The sequence below is a fragment of the Amblyraja radiata genome, chromosome 26 (assembly GCF_010909765.2).
Source record: "Amblyraja radiata isolate CabotCenter1 chromosome 26, sAmbRad1.1.pri, whole genome shotgun sequence".
NCBI classification, from domain to species: domain Eukaryota; kingdom Metazoa; phylum Chordata; class Chondrichthyes; order Rajiformes; family Rajidae; genus Amblyraja; species Amblyraja radiata.
The window spans coordinates 25,141,819-25,157,986 of NC_045981.1; the positions used below are offsets into that span (position 1 = coordinate 25,141,819).

Here is a 16,168-nt window from a genome sequence, read left to right on the forward strand (position 1 = left end):
GAGAAGAGGAATCAGAGCTGCCAAGGAAAGGTACTCTGAGAAGTTGAGGAGCAAGATCTCAGCAATACCCTTCAGTGTGGAAGGGCTTGCAAGTTATCATAAGCTACAAGAGGCGCCCCCCCCCCCCCCTTCCTTGGACAATCATCAGCTGACCAACGACCTGAACGAGTTCTACTGCAGTTTCGATAAACAGAAAGTTAACCCTGGTACCCCCACACCCCCATCCCCAACCAACACTTCACACCTACTCACAGCCTGACTTCAGTTTGAAAAAAACTAGCTCTTTCCCCACCTACACCTCCCTAATCACCACTTCACACCTACTTAAAGCATGACTCTAGTCTGCAAAGACGGGACCCTTTCCCAAGCACACCTTTCCAATCACCACTTAACACCCACGTAGTGTAAATTTTCTTGTAAGTTACGTTGAAATGGCAAAAAAAGTGGCAAAAAAAAGGCTGATTTAGGCACAATCGTGAAAAAGGCATTATCTTTCTGAAATCATCAAACAAGGCATGAATAGGCACTTATGGCATTCATGGCAAAATCCTGGCTCTACTTATGAGGAATATAAAGTGGGAAACTCAAACGGGTGATTAGAAGGGCCAATAAATATAATTTGCCAAGGATTTTAATACACATGTTAAAAGCAAGAGGGTGACCAGGGAAAAGGAAGGACCGCTCAAGGTTAAAGGAGGGTATCTCTGCTTCGGGTCGTCGTAGGATGTAGGTGATGGCTAAATCTGTACTTTGCATCCATATTCACCAAAATGTACCTGGAGGACAATGAGATCAGTGCGGATAATACAAATATGTTAGAGCAGTTTGAGATAAAGAAATCAGCTGTGCTGAGGTTCTGGAAGAGCATTAGGGTGGAAAAATCTCTAAGGCCTGATTGGAGATTTATGTACGTACTCCCGTTTGGAAGAGAATGGGGTGATTAGATATAGCCAGCAAGTTATGTATCGGGCACGTCGTATCTTACTTGATCCAGTTTTTTGAGATGGTGACGAAGGAGATTGATGAAGGTAGGGCAATGGATGTTATGTACATGGATTTTAGTAAGGCTTCTGATAAGGTCCTCATGGTAGGCTGATCCAGAAGATTAAGTTGCGTGGGGTTCATGATGACTTGGTCGTATGGATTCAGAACTGGCTTATTCATAGAAGACAGGGTTTTGGTGGAAGGAAGTTATGCTGGCTGGATGTCTGTGACCAGAGAAATTCTGCAGGGACCTGTGCAAACGTAGAAGGTTTGTTAACAAAGTTTGCTGATCACACCAAAGTTGGAGGAGTTGCAGACAGTTCACGAGTCCGTCTGAAGACAGAGCGGGATGTAGATCTATTGCAGAAATGGGAGGAGAAATGGCAGATGGAGTTTAATCCAAGCAGGTGTGAGGCATTGCACTTTTGGAGCTTGAATGTAAGGGGAGAGTATACACTTAATGGCTAGACTCCAAACACCATTGATGTTCAGGTGGATCATGGAGTCTAAGTTCACAGCTCACTGAAGGTGGCAGCACAAGTAGACGGGCTGGCAAAGAAGATGTAGGGAATGCTTGCCTTCATTGCGAGGGGCATTGGGTACAAGAGGTAGGAAGTCATGATGTAGCTCTATAAGAATCTGGTTAGGAGTACACACATTTGGAGTGTTGTGTGCAGTTATGGATGACCCCTTACAGGAATGTTGTGGAGTTTGTGGAGAGGATGCAGAGGAGATTTACCAGAATGCTGTCTGGATTAGAGGGTTTCAGTTACAAGAAGATATTGGGTAATTTTGGATTGCTTTCTCTGGAACGTCGGAGGTTGATGGGAGACTTCACAGAAGTATAAAAAATTATCAGACGCATAGTTAAGATAGACAGTCAGAACCTTTTACCCAGGTGAGAGGGTAAGGTGAGAGGGTAAAACTTTGATGGAGATATGTGGGCCATGATTTCCACACTGAATGTGATGGGGGCCTGGAATGCATTGCCAGGGGTGGTGATGGAGACAGCTACGATAGTGGCATTTAATAGGCTTTTTAGATAGGCACATGTAAGTGCAAGGATCACGTCTAGGCACGAGATCAGTTTAACTTGGCATCATGTCCAGCACAAACATTGTGGGCTCAAGGGGCCATTGCTGTGCTGTGTTTTTCTATGTTTCATGTTCCCCCTTTTGTCAATTCTGAGTTTTTACTGCTAGCTAAGGCTACTTCAATCCAACCAATTATTCATGAATCCATTCCTCGTTTTCACTCGCAATGGAAAATTCAGTGAAAATATTGCAAAGAATTGCTTTAAACATCAGTTCAAAGATAACAGTGTTAAAGATTTATTTTGACTGCTCTGTAACGTATCACAAGAGAATGATAAGTTGATGGAAGAGGAGCGGCGATGGCTCCCTTGAATACAAACACAGGTGAATTTATTATGGGGAACAAGGAAATGGCAGACGAGTTGAACGGGTACTTTGGATCTGCAGTTGTTCATAAGCAACTGATGCATTATACTTAAAGAGAAATTTTGAAGTTAACGTTCAATGATGATTAAACTATTCCCCAAGGTTTATCATTATGCAGAGTCAGCTCAGATCATTGCACTCCAGCTTCCAAATCAGACGTTGTGGGGCCAAGACTGAATTGTGGAATATTGAGTGACTGATATAATGAACGCTGGAGTATCAGAGGAGCCAACATTTGCACAAATTTAGAGGTAAAATTTTCTTTTTAGTTGGGTGTCTGCAAGAGATCCTCTAGCACTTGTGCGTTCGAACCATCATTTCCTCAAAACAATGATCAATTACTTTGTAAATGTAAATATTTATCTGAATGTAAACTGCAATGGTTTTACCTAAGCTTTCAATTTCTTCATAAAATTATCACTCTCAAAATAGAGAGTAGGCAATATTAAGAGTGAGACATGTTATCGGTGGCCAAGTCATCATCCCATGTTTGAGTTATTCTGTACTTGCTAGAAAGAGGACAGAAGACTAGTCGAGTAGACACAGGAATGTATTTTTAATTCCAAAACGTAACTTATTCCTTTTCTCCAGAGATGCTGCCTCACCTGCTGAGTTACTCCAGCATTTTGTGTCTTTCTGCTTTACTAAATCTCATTTGATTCCTGCCCAGGAGTAGATCCTTTACACTTAATGTGTGCCAATACTGACTGGTTCATAAACAAAGTGCACCAAATGAATGGCAAATAGAATCCTCACCCAATGTCACTCTGTAGAAAAAGACAGTTGTTTCTGAAGTTGGCAGAGCTTCCCAGGCAGCAGATCACCTCTCCATGCTCTTGCATGATCTTCATCATCTCGCACATTGCTGGGAAAAGAGCAGTTTAGGTCTAAAGGAAAACTTCAGAACTGCACTAAAAAAAAAAAAGCTCCTACATGCAGCAACCACAATGCAATCAAAACTCTGCACTCGCTAACCCAACCTTTGCATTCTTTTCCAGGATCTCCAAATCACAAATCTTAAACTGTCTTCTGACGATTAAACATTTTTTTTTTTAAATTCCACCCCCACTCCTCCGCCACCCATTAAGCTCGGAGAAATCAGATGTTGCAAGATTTAACTGTTCACCAAAACAAAAATAGCTACCGGTTTACATAGCACGGTGGTGCAGCGGTAGCGTTGCTGACTTACAGAGCCAGAGACCCGAGTTCGATCCAGACTACGGGTGCTGTCTGTAGGGAGTATGCATGTTTTCCCCGCGACCACATGGGTTTTCTCAGGGTGCTCAAGTTCCCTCCCACATTTCAAAGACGTGCAGGTTTGTAGGTTAATTGGCTTTGGTAAGAATTGTAAATTGTCCCTTGTGTGTAGCATACAGCTAGTGTACTAGTCGGTGTGGACTCGGTGGGCTAAATCCACAATTCACTGCGCATAAATGCAATTTTTCCCACAAATTTTATTTTGCCAAATAATTTAAATCAGTGCCCTTAGTTTAGTTTATCAGTTTAGAGGAGCATCAAATATTAATTACTATGGTTAAGAGTACACCGCAGATGGTCACTTACCGTCCTGAGTGCAGTCGGTGAACAGAGGGACCAGCAAAGGCACATTATCAATGTTCTGAAGATGTGGTCGAACTTGGTTGATTCCTCGCGGCAGTTTAGCCTAAAGGTAAGGTAGGGTTTAATTTACATTACTGCAAGAGGAAAATTAAAAAAAACATGTAATAATGGCATATGCTGTTACATGTAATAATTGTAATACATGTAATAATTGGGCCAGTCCAAAGCATGGTTCAAAATGATAGGTTACCAATACGCCTTCATATGCCTGTTATATTGAGCTCTGCTTTTGTGGGGCACTACTTTATTAAATGCCACATTGCTTGTTGCTGTCTTTGCTAAAATCGCGCTGTGCAAATTTCTTAAAAATGACATCCTTGGATTCAAATCTCATGATTAACAAGAAACTTTAGAAGGTCTCTGACCTTGTAGCATTCGTCGATGATAAATATTTAATTGTTGCAGATTAATGACCACTTCAAGAACTTGCTTTATTTTCACATTTTTTTTACATATTCACATAACATAATTTCACCTTTGTTCTAACCATGAAAGGGTTCAAAACAAATCTCAGTTTTTATAATGGAAATAGTCCACATAATTCGGCAGTGATCCATCACTGAGCCTCCAGCTTACCCTGTTATGATCTTCCAAAAAGCTTGGCACATCACTGTCCGTTGGCTGGAAGCTAATGAGATCAGAGTGCCTCTCTTCGTCCACTAGTAAGGCTCCCTCTGCACCATCCTTTGAATCTAGGCATTTCAAAAGATCAATGGGTATGATAAGATTCAGCAGGGTTCAATTATTTCTACTGACTTGAAGGAATAGAACAAACAAACCAACAAACAGCCAAAGACTGAGTTCTCAGCTCATTCTGTGCAGCCTGTTGTATTGTCTTCTTTTAAACAGCAAGAAGAATTTTGCTAGCTCAAGGTAGATCTGTCCCACAATATTAAAGGCAATAGGAACTTAATAAGCAGTGGAGTCATATAGTTGATCATTAACTCCTGCTGTCTTTAAAATAATGCAATTTTTAATCAAGGACAAAGATGCAAAGAATTGCTTTAAACATCAGTTCAAAGATAACAGTGTTAGAGATTTATTTTGACTGCTCTGTAACGTATCATATATGTAGGCCTATATTTTTGCGCTGGTTAGGGGGTACTTGGCTGAAAAAATATTTCACAGGGGGTACATCACTGAAAAAAGGTTGAGAACCACTGATTTAGATGAAGGGATTAAAAGTAACATTAGCAAATTTGCAGAAGATACAAAACTGGGTGGCAGTGTGAACTGTGAGGACGATGCTATGAGGATGCAGGGTGACTGGGCAGATGCTGGGCAGATGCAGTTTAAGGTGGATAAATGTGAGGTTTTGCCACTTTGGTGGTAAGAACAGGAAGGCAGATTATTATCTGAATGGTGTCAGGTTATAAAAAGGGGAAGTACAACGAGATCTGGGTGCCCTTGTACATCAGTCACTGAAAGTAAGCATGCAGGTAAAGTAAGCAGTGAAGAAAGCTAATGGCATGTTGGCCTTCATAACAAGAGTAGTTGAGTATAGGAGCAAAGAGGTCTTTGTGCAGTTGTACAGAGCCTTGGAAATAGCACACCTGGAGTATTGTGTGCAGTTTTGGTCTCCAAATTTGAGGGAGGACATTCTTGCTATTGAGGGAATGCAGCGTAGGTTCACAAGGTTAATTCCCAGGATGGCTGGACTGTCATATTTTGAAAGAATGGAGCGACTGGGCTTGTATACACTGGATTTTTGAAGGTTGAGAGGGGATCTTATTTAAACATAAGATTATTAAGGGATTGGACACACTAGAGGCAGAAAACATGTACCCGATGTTGGGGGAGTACAGAACCAGGGGCCACAATTTAAGAATGGAGGCCATTTAGAACGGATATGAGGAAAAATGTTTTCACCCAGAGAGTTGTGAATCTGTGGAATTCTCTGCCAATTCTCTGGATGCTTTCAAGAGTTAGATAGAGCTCTTAAAGAGAGGGATATGGGGAGAAGGCAGCAATGGATGATCAGCCATGATCACAGTGAATGGCGGTGCTGACTCGAATGGCCGAATGGCCTACTCCTGTGCCTGTTGTCTATTAATGGACAAGTAGGATAAGAATCCTACACATGTGCAGTTTGTACACCTGATTTTATAGTGGATACCATGTTCTGCCCACATCACACTTATTTTCCACACGTTTCAGTAGAAAGTATGAAAAGTTTCCCTACCCAGAATGTCATCATGCAGAGAGCCCGCATGGCTTGGGCTGGACTGTGGAATCTCAGAACCTGAACCTCCACCATACGGCAGCAGAGAGATGTGACAGTTCCAGCCCGTTTCTAATCCCATCTTTTCTGCAAATACCTGGACATAAGAAGACATGATTAGAAATTAAGTGAGTGCTCAGTTGCATTCCTTTATATGTGAAGCTTTCCAAGGTAAGCACAGCATCAGGCATGTCATCAGGTGCAAGAGGATATTTTCCCCCAGTCACATTTACAAACAAAATAAATCATGGATATGAAAGGTTTAGGTATATAGAAAAGGTATAGGAGGGGGTTAGAGGGATATAGGCCAAACATGGGCAGGTGGGAGCCATCTAGATGGGACATCTACATGGGCAAGATGCGCCAAAGGGTCTGTTTCCATGCCATATGACTATGACTATACTGGAACAAATGTTCCATTTAATTTAATGCCTTTTATCATAAGAGCATCCTCAAGAACTTTGCAATCACTTATAAACATTGAAAGTTTAATCCGGCAGATAAATTTCATATAGTAACATCAATTGAAAAAAATGCAGCACATAAAATATTTCTGATGTTAGATGACCAAAATTAGGTAATTGCTCAGCACTTGAGTGGCGAGAATGTTATTTGCCACCTATCAGTTCAGGCTTGGATATCGTCCAGGTCTCACTGTATTTGGACGTGGACAGTTTCCTTATCTGAGGTGTCATGAATGGTGTTGAACGTGCAACCATCGCTAACCATCGCTTTGTGGTTCCACAATGCTCAATTGGAAATTAAATGCTGGCTCAGCCTGCAATGGCCACATCCATTGAATGTGAATTAGACTTGATTGGCCGAATGGCCTAATTCAGCTCCTATGACATCAATGACCAATTAAAGGGAAAGGAAATAAAGGTGACTGAATGCAACTCCTGGTCTTGGAAGAGATCAAGAGCCTGCAGGTATTGACAATGCGAGTCAGCCTAGCCTTCTTCTTTCAAACTGCGAATGTGGAAACACCATGTCATAAAGCATTAAAAAAAAACCTTGACGGTTCCTTTCTATTGCACTGAAAATTTTAATAGTGGTCAGTTATTTGTACTCAATTCTCTACAACCGGTTCATGCTGTGGTTCTCTCATAAAATCTGTACAAAATAACAGCTGAGCCTATGTTATAATGAAGGAAAGCAAGAATTTCATTGTCCTATCAGGACACATGACAATAAACGCACTTGACTTGACTTAATAATGCTTACATTCTTGCCTGAGTCATCAAAGTATAAATGCTGAATGCCGAATGATTATGAGAATAAATCTTCAAGCTACAACACCTCTTCAATTATAGCACAGTTAGCCATCTGAGATAATATTAGGCTTCAGGCCAAAACAGCAGAATCCAAAATTAGAAACAGTACCTTGCTTTTTAACTCATCTTCCAAGGAGAAGTAGACGAATCTGATGCATGCATTCACAAGGCCGTCGATTAGCCGGACTATGTCCAGCCGAGCTTGATATTGAGAGGAGACCATTCCTATGAAGATCTGTCCACTCAAGGCTTGGATGCAGTCTTCCTTCTCCATCACCTCCACTATTCCCTCTAAAACAAGATATGACTAGTAAAACATCATTAAAAAACTGAACAATACATTCCATATTTTATGGATAAGTCCCCTTAATTGAGATAGTGCGGTTTCTTAGTTGAGAGATTGCAGGGTAGATACTAGGCATGGAATTACTTGAAAGGATTGAGTTCGATAATAATTCTCCAAAGGATATTGGATAAATATTTGGAAGGAAGAAATGTGCAGGGAAAGGAGCAGAAGGGTGTGCTTAAGTGAAGAAATCTTTCAAAACCAAGGGCCACAGTCTTAGAATAAAGGGGAGGCCATTTAAGACTGAGGTGAGAAAAAAGTTTTTCACCCAGTTGTGAATTTGTGGAATTCCCTGCCACAGTGGAGGCCAAATCACTGGATGGATTTAAGAGAGAATTAAATAGAGCTCTAGGGGCTAGTAGAATCAAGGGATATGGGGAGGAGGCACGGGTTACTGATTGGGGACGATCAGCCATGATCACAATGAATGGCGGTGCTGGCTCGAAGGGCCGGATGGCCTCATCCTGCACCTATTTTCTATGTTTTCTAAAAGAAATCAATGGTTAAAAAGCCTACGTAATGCCTAAAGTCTGACATGAGCTCTAACACGACTACAAAGAACTGCAGAGAGTTGTGGATGTATGCAAAATTGGATGTTACTGTACCTAGGTACACGTGACAATAAATTACCATTGAAACATTGGGATGAGGCCCAGTCCATCACAGACCAGCCTCCCCACCGTCAACTCCATCTACACGTCAAGCTGCCATGGCAGTATAGTATAGAGCCAACATAGTCAAGAACCATTTAACCTTGCTCATTTCCTCTTCTCCCTTCAGGCAGAAGATAAAAAGGATTGAAAGCACATACCACTGGATTCAGGAAGAGTGTCTTCCCTGCTGTTATCAGACTACTGAACGGTCATCCAATAAGCTAGGGTGCAGTCCCAATCTTCCAAGCTACCTCATTATGAATCTTGGACCTTTTCTCTAACTGTAACACTACAATGCTGTAACACTATATTCAGCATTCTGATATTTTTCTCCTTGTACTACGTTTTGGGCTTGTTTGAGGCTTGATTGTATTTATGTATCGTATGATTTGACTGGAGAGCAAGCAAACAAAGCTTTGCACTGTATCTCGGTACACCTGACAATAACAAACCATTATCAATAAAGACCAATTCTGAGAAATTTCTCCCCGAGTGCCAGGTCTATTAGCTTAACTGGGGTCTGAGCAATAAAAACAGACAACTGCACCATTAACCAACAGCAATGTACTGCACAACACAATATGCAAACATTTCCCCTCAGATGTTGACATTACAGGCAAGGCTACAATTATTCTCCTCTCATACAGTAGCCCAAAATGGGCATGCAAGGCACATTTCTTGAACAATATGCAGGTGACACTACAGTGAGTGGTATTGTAGATAGCGAAGATACCCATCACAAATTACAGCAGGATCCTGATCAGTTGGGCAAGTATGGTGAGGATTGGTTGATAGAGTTTTACACAAATAAGTGTTAAGTGTTGCACTTTGGGAAGTCAAACCTCAGCAGGACCTTCACAGTGAAAGGCAGGGCTCCTGGGTGTGTTGTTGAGGAGAGGGATCTTGGAGTGAGGTACACAGCTCCTTGAAAGTGGTGTCACAGGTAGATAAGACGGTGAAGAAGGCACTCGGCAAGTTAGCCTTTATCGGTCAGGGTACATGGAGGATAAAAGTTAGGATGTGTAGTAAGGAACTGCAGATGCTGATTTGAACCGAAGGTAGACACAAAATGCTGGAGTAACTCAGCAGGACAGGCAGCATCTCTGGAGAGAAGTAATGGGTGGCGTTTCGGGTCGAGACCTTTCTTCAGACTAGTCAGTGGAATGGGAAATGAGAGATTTTGACAAGTGATGTAGAGAGATCTAGACCTTATGAATGAAAGATATACAAAAAAGTAACGATGATAAAGGAAACAGGCCATTGTTAGCTGATTGCTAGGTGGGAACGAGAAGCTGGGTGCGACTTGGGTTGTGGAGGGATAGAGAGCGAGGGAATATTCTTATTATTCTTAATATTACAACATTCTTAAGGGGTTGGACAGGCTAGATGCAGGAAGATTGTTCCCGATGTTGGGGAAGTCCAGAACAAGGGGTCACAGTTTAAGGATAAGGGGGAAATCCTTTAGGACCGAGATGAGAAAAACATTTTTCACACAGAGAGTGGTGAATCGCTGGAATTCTCTGCCACAGAAGGTAGTTGAGGCCAGTTCATTGGCTATATTTAAGAGGGAGTTAGATGTGGCCCTTGTGGCTAAAGGGATCAGTGGGTATGGAGAGAAGGCAGGTACGGGATACCGAGTTGGATGATCAGCCATGATCATATTGAATGGCAGTGCAGGCTCGAAGGGCTGAATGGCCTACTCCTGCACCTAATTTCTATGTTTCTATGTTAATACAGGGGTTATTTGAAGTTAGAGAAATCAATATTCATGCCACTGGGTTGTAAACTGCCCAGGCAAAATTTGAGATGTTGTTCCTCCAATTTGCGTTTAGCCTCAATCTGACAATGGAAGAGACATAGGACAGAAAAGTCAGCGTGGAAATGGGAAGAGGAATTAAAGTGTTTGGCCACCGGAAGATCAGGTAGGTGAAGGTGAAGAGCGAAGGTGTTCAGCGAAAAGATCGCCCAGTCCACATTTGGTTTCGTCGATATATAAGTCTCCACATCCTGAACAACAAATATAGTAGATGAGGTTGGAGGTGCAAGTGAGCCTCTGCCTAACCTGACTGTCAGGGTCCCTAGACAGAGTTGAGGAAGGAGGTATAGGGACAGGTGTTGCATCTCCTGCAGTCGCAGGGGATGGTACCTAGGGAGGGGGTGGTTTGGGTGGGAAGGGATGAGTTAACCAAGGAGTTGTAGAGGGAACGGTCTCACCGTAAGGCGAAAAGGGGTGGAGATGGTAAGATGTGGCTAGTGGTGGCAAAAATATCGGAGGATTATGTGTTGTATGCGACGGCTGATGGAGTGAAAGGTTGGGATGTTATGTCACAATTGTATAAGACGTTGGTGAGGCCACATTTGGAGTATTATGTTCAGTTCTTGTCACTCTGCTGTAGGAAATATGTTGTTAAACTGGAAAGAGTGCAGAAAAGAATTACTGGGATGTTGCCAGGACTCGAGGGCCTAAATGACAGGAAGAGATTTAGCAGGCTAAGACTTGATTCTGTGACATGCAGGAGGATGAAGGGTGATCTTAGTGAGGTGTATTAGATCTATTAGAGGGGAGTATATAGGGTAGATGCACAGGGCCATTTTCCTAGAGTTGGGGAATCAAGAACCAGAGAACATTGCTGTATGTCTCTATCTATGACATGGGTTTATAATTAAAAAAACTCTAAGATCATGCTCAAGATATGGAGAATCCCATGCATGTCCCATCAGCACGACAATGTCACAACAGTGGTAATATTACTCAACGTTTTCCAAAGATGGAGAACAACGAGGGAAGATCTCTCTTTTCATCATCAGCTCCCTTAACTTCAATCCTTCATTCAATTTTCTGAATGTTAGCTAACATTTACCTTTTGGAAAGGCCTGGACAAGTATCACTTTTTCACCAGTCCCTTTTAAATTCTCAAAACCACACATATACCTATTGAGAATGGTAGAAGTACAAGTACCAGCATTATCTTACAATTTACACTGTGTCCTCATGAACCCAAGAGCATTTAGATCTTTGTAGTGGGTAAAAATACAACCTAAAGCAACAATGAAACATTAATTTAACAAACTTGTCATTGAGGGTAATAACTGCAGCAGTTCAAATTAAGATTCTTCCAATTGTTTCAATGCCAGCATTAACTCATGTAAAAGTTAACATTTTAATTGTAAAATTATGCTAATTGTAAATGCACAGATTTCAAGTCTGATTCTCAACTCCTGTGCCCCTGAATAATTGATCAAACCATTTTACAGTGAGGTGCAAAATGACTGGACATTCCTGGACGGTAGTGCAGCCTACTCTTCAGAAAACATGTAATCATTGTTAATGACCCCGCTCCCTCCCTGACATCAGTCTGAAGAAGGGTCTCGACCCGAAACGTCACTCATTCCTTCTCTCCAGAGATGCTGCCTGACCCACTGAATTACTCCAGCATTTTGTGTCTATCATTGTTAATGAGGCAGGGAGGAGAAAATAGTATGTTGCACTGTAAAATAAACATTAATGTAACATTAAAAAGGCTAACAAGTCTCAAGGCTTGAACTGTCACTGGTACCAATGCAAAAGTTATGGAAGAAACAAAATCTCTCTCACAAACACACGCGCAGTACAAAAAAAGACATTTAATTTTGGGAAGGCCAAAAGTACCATCAGAGCTCCAGCTGTTCCGTCTGCTGCCGTGTTTAATGGGTGTGGTCCCCGGTAAATCATAAGAGGTGAAGATGGTATTCTGACCTGGCACCTGGACCAACTCGATGCATTTCCCGTTCAACTCAGAGGATAAGATGCAGTGCATCGGCTTGTAAGCAAAAGCCGAACAGTATCCCGAGAGACAGGCTCGTTGGTAGAAATCTAGCACTTTTTTCCTACCGCAAAATGAGGGGGAAAATATACAAAATAATGTACTGCAAAGTAGTATGCCCTTAACCAAATAGCAACAATTGTTTTCAGAAAGTGCATGTAAACCTTTCCTAACCATGTACCTGTTCAAATGTCTTTTAAATATTATTATAGTGCTTGCCTTAACTACCTCCTCTGGCAGCTTATTCCATATATCCACCACCCTCAGATTGCCTTTAATATCTTTCCCCTGTCTCCTTAAACCCATTTCCTCTGATTATTTATTCCCCTAGTCTGCGTACAAGACTCTGTGCATTCATCTTATCTATTCCCTTCATGATCCTATACACCTCTAAGATCACCCTTCATCCTCCCGTGCTCCAAGGAATAAAGTCAAAGCCCACTCAACCTCTCCCCTTAGCTCAGGCCCCCAATTCCTGGCAACATCCTCGAAAAACTTCTCTGTACTCTTTCCAGCTTAACAACATCTTTCCTGTAGCCGGGTGACCAAAACTGAACACAATACACCAAAAGCAACATCACAACATTACCATAAATGCAGTGATTCTGTATAATCCTTGATTTACTTAAATGTTCTGCTACCACTTCCGAAATATCATTTCCCCTACTAATGTCTGCCCTTGAGTTTGCCGTTGGCAATTTACCTCCTTCCTGCTTTCTGAAATAATGAGGTTACATTTGCTACCTTCTAACCTGTTTAAATTATTCTAGAATCTATGGAGTTTGGAAGAACACAATGTGGCAGGCATTACTGCCATTGCCAACTGCTTCAAAACACAACAAATGCAGGTCTTCAGATCCTGGGAATTTATTGGATTGCAGTCCCATTGATTTCTCCTTTTTTTTTTAAACTAATAATTTATTTTAACTTTAATTATTGTTACTAATGATGATTCATTCTCTCCAGATCCACTGTTCTCCAGTATTTCTGAGAAGCTTTGCGTCTTCTTTGGTGAAGACAAATAATTGCTTAATTTCTCTATCAGGTCTGGGGAGAACAAACCTGTCGGAACCAGAGAGGGGGTAAATATCTGCACCATCCCAGAAATCTGTGCAGGCCTCTAGGATGACATCAGCTGTGCCGTGAGATAACATCTGCACACTATCTATGAAAATAGAAAAGAACACAGTAAAATAAGTTTTAAAACTCACTCAGATTTTTACTTCTTGTTAAAAGTTACTGTTCCATTTATTGTTAAACATAATTTCTTACAGAAAGACTGAGAACTATAAGCAATGTGCAGCGATCCAGATATCAGCATGCATCACTTTCTGATACCACTCTGATTCAATCAAAATACAAGTTTAAAATAAACGTAACAGTCCAGTACAGAAACAGGCTCTTCAGCTCACTACATCCATATCTTGAGAACTCACGACGTATTGACAAGGAGTCATTTTCAATCTGTGTTTCTACTTAATTATTTTAAAAGGGCATTTTGTTCCAAAGACTGATGATCCACATGAGTTTCAAATGAAAAATTCCAACATATGCCGTTTCCCAGGGAAGTTTAAGAGACATGAGAAATGCAGCATGGCCTCCTTGAAAGGCCTGATATCTTTTTTAGATTTTTACTGCAATTCCACACCGAACCGCTGGCAATTGCCCAATAACCTACATGAAAGTTCAAGATAGCCATTGCAGTGCACAAGCACCAAACAGTAGCCACACAGCATCTCATCCAATGATTCAGCAACATTTTGGACAGTCTGCTCTTAAGTAAATTGCCAGTTTTCATGAGCACATTTATTTTAATAAGGTATGTTATAATATTTTAATTTTATATGTTAAATTTAAATCTTTCAATTTTTAAAAATCATTATCAATGTTTTAGGTGGCTGTATTTTTACTAAGATATAAATGTTTCTGAATATCAGTAACAATGTGAAATGTTGAAAAAGTTAACAGGTTTGAAGAAAATAATTATGGTGTCAGTCCATAGTTTCTTGGTATAGGTTTATTTTAAACAGATTTGTTGATATAAAAAATATCTTTAAAAATTCACGGAGCCAAAAAAATGATGCATATTTTGTGTAAAAAACAAGTTGCACATGAGTGTATCTGAAGGGAAAATTCTAAGTTGACTCGCAGGCCAGCGTCAGATGCAAAATTTAATAGCACTGAGGAAAATACTCACCGGTCAATGTATCTCTCACAAATAAGCTGATCATGTGACTGAGTGGTGGTCTCCTCTTGTTTACGTTCAAAAGTCGGCGTGGCACCGGCTCTTTGACCATCTCTGCTGTCGGAAGTTGGTACATGGTCAGATGATTCTCTTGCTTGAAGAGTTCTTTGGCACCAGGGGTAAAGCCTACAAAATAAAAACACTACATTTATTCCCACGTTTTGTTCCGAAAAATGGAACTTCTTTCCTTACTTCCTATCTTAGTTGTCCAATAACTACGGAATGAGAACGTGGCCTTTAATTACTTATTTTAAATTGTTTACTATCTTCAGGTTCTTTTACTGTCAATCCCATCTCAACAGGCTATTGCAAATAAAAGGTAGAAATGCACCCATTATACTGGAAGTAAAACTAGTAGCTAACTCTGCATTACCAAGACATTTAAACTGATTTTAGGATTTCCCAACAATTAATGTGGCATTATCTAAAAATCTTCAGTGACTATTGAAGCATCACAGGTTTGCAAAAATACAATTCAAATGTAATTTCTCTACCAAGTGGATACATCAGCATTCTAGCATATAACATAGTGTTTGTAATCTGCAACTGGCTAATTTATAGACCAGATACAGCATCTGTAGGCAAGAATAGTCCATCAACACCAGAAATTAATATATTTGGTCTTACAAGCAAATCAAAATAATGTTTTGATGGTCCTTCAATGTCACATTACCTTACATTTTGAATGCTCAGCTAAAATACTTGCTGCCAATTCAAATAGTTATCATTGAGGAGTCTTATACAATTGTTTCAGATTTTCATGAGTCCACTCTCAAAGTTTCAAGAGTTTGTACAGATTTGCCATCTTCACCTACTTTTATAAGCAGGCCAATGAATTTAAAAAACCTGCAGCTCCTGAAATTCTGAAATAAAAATGCTGGAAACACCAGCAAATCAAGCTCAATGTGGAAAGAAAAACAAAACTAACATTTCCAGTAGAAGATCCTTCATCAAAAGTATAGGCTCAGTTTTTCTTTTAAACTCCTAAATACCATGACCAATTCAACCACATCAGCCGTGATCTCACTGAGGGAGCAACCTCAGCTGTGCAGCCAATTCGTATTTCTGTTATGTACTTATGTAGATGAAATAAAACAATGTGTCAAATATATGCAGATCAGAAATCATTTCAATGTTAAATCCATTCAGATGTTGAATCTTAAAGTGAACACATCAACTAGCTACCTTAGAAACACTGGACTATCCACATACCTATGAGCCTGGCTAATTCACAGAGCCCCCAAGGGACATGGATTGGCACGGCTGTGCCCGATGTCTCTTGCAGGGCGATATTGGACAGATGATCAGAGAAGCGGCACACTTGCTCTGTAACGGTGGAGTAACATAGATTGAGGAGGATGTTGAGCCCCAGTGGTTTCAGTGAAGAAATGTGCAGTTGCCAGTTCGAGTCATCAAACTGAATACTGGCCGGGTTCTGCTGGTCCTGAGAAAGGCTCAGCATTTCCAGGTGGTAATCGCAAATATAATCATCTGCTTCCAGGTCCAGGTCTTCATCAATACCGCTCACCTGTAAAACATGCAGGACGATATATGTATTAAGT

The 16,168-nt window shown here is 40.8% G+C and overlaps 1 protein-coding gene across 1 annotated transcript in view; it reads right to left on the reverse strand.

Annotated features, from left to right (window-relative positions):
* Nucleotides 1-16,168, reverse strand: part of tmem94 (transmembrane protein 94) — a 90,868-nt gene that overhangs the window by 35,297 nt on the left and 39,403 nt on the right. The window contains exons 14-22 of the mRNA XM_033044511.1: nt 15,819-16,134; nt 14,559-14,732; nt 13,424-13,526; nt 12,208-12,425; nt 7,669-7,850; nt 6,247-6,382; nt 4,641-4,756; nt 4,008-4,107; nt 3,201-3,309 (exon numbers count right to left, since the gene is read on the reverse strand). Coding sequence (XP_032900402.1) covers nt 3,201-3,309; nt 4,008-4,107; nt 4,641-4,756; nt 6,247-6,382; nt 7,669-7,850; nt 12,208-12,425; nt 13,424-13,526; nt 14,559-14,732; nt 15,819-16,134 — 1,454 coding nt within the window. The remainder of the gene's footprint in view (nt 1-3,200; nt 3,310-4,007; nt 4,108-4,640; nt 4,757-6,246; nt 6,383-7,668; nt 7,851-12,207; nt 12,426-13,423; nt 13,527-14,558; nt 14,733-15,818; nt 16,135-16,168) is intronic.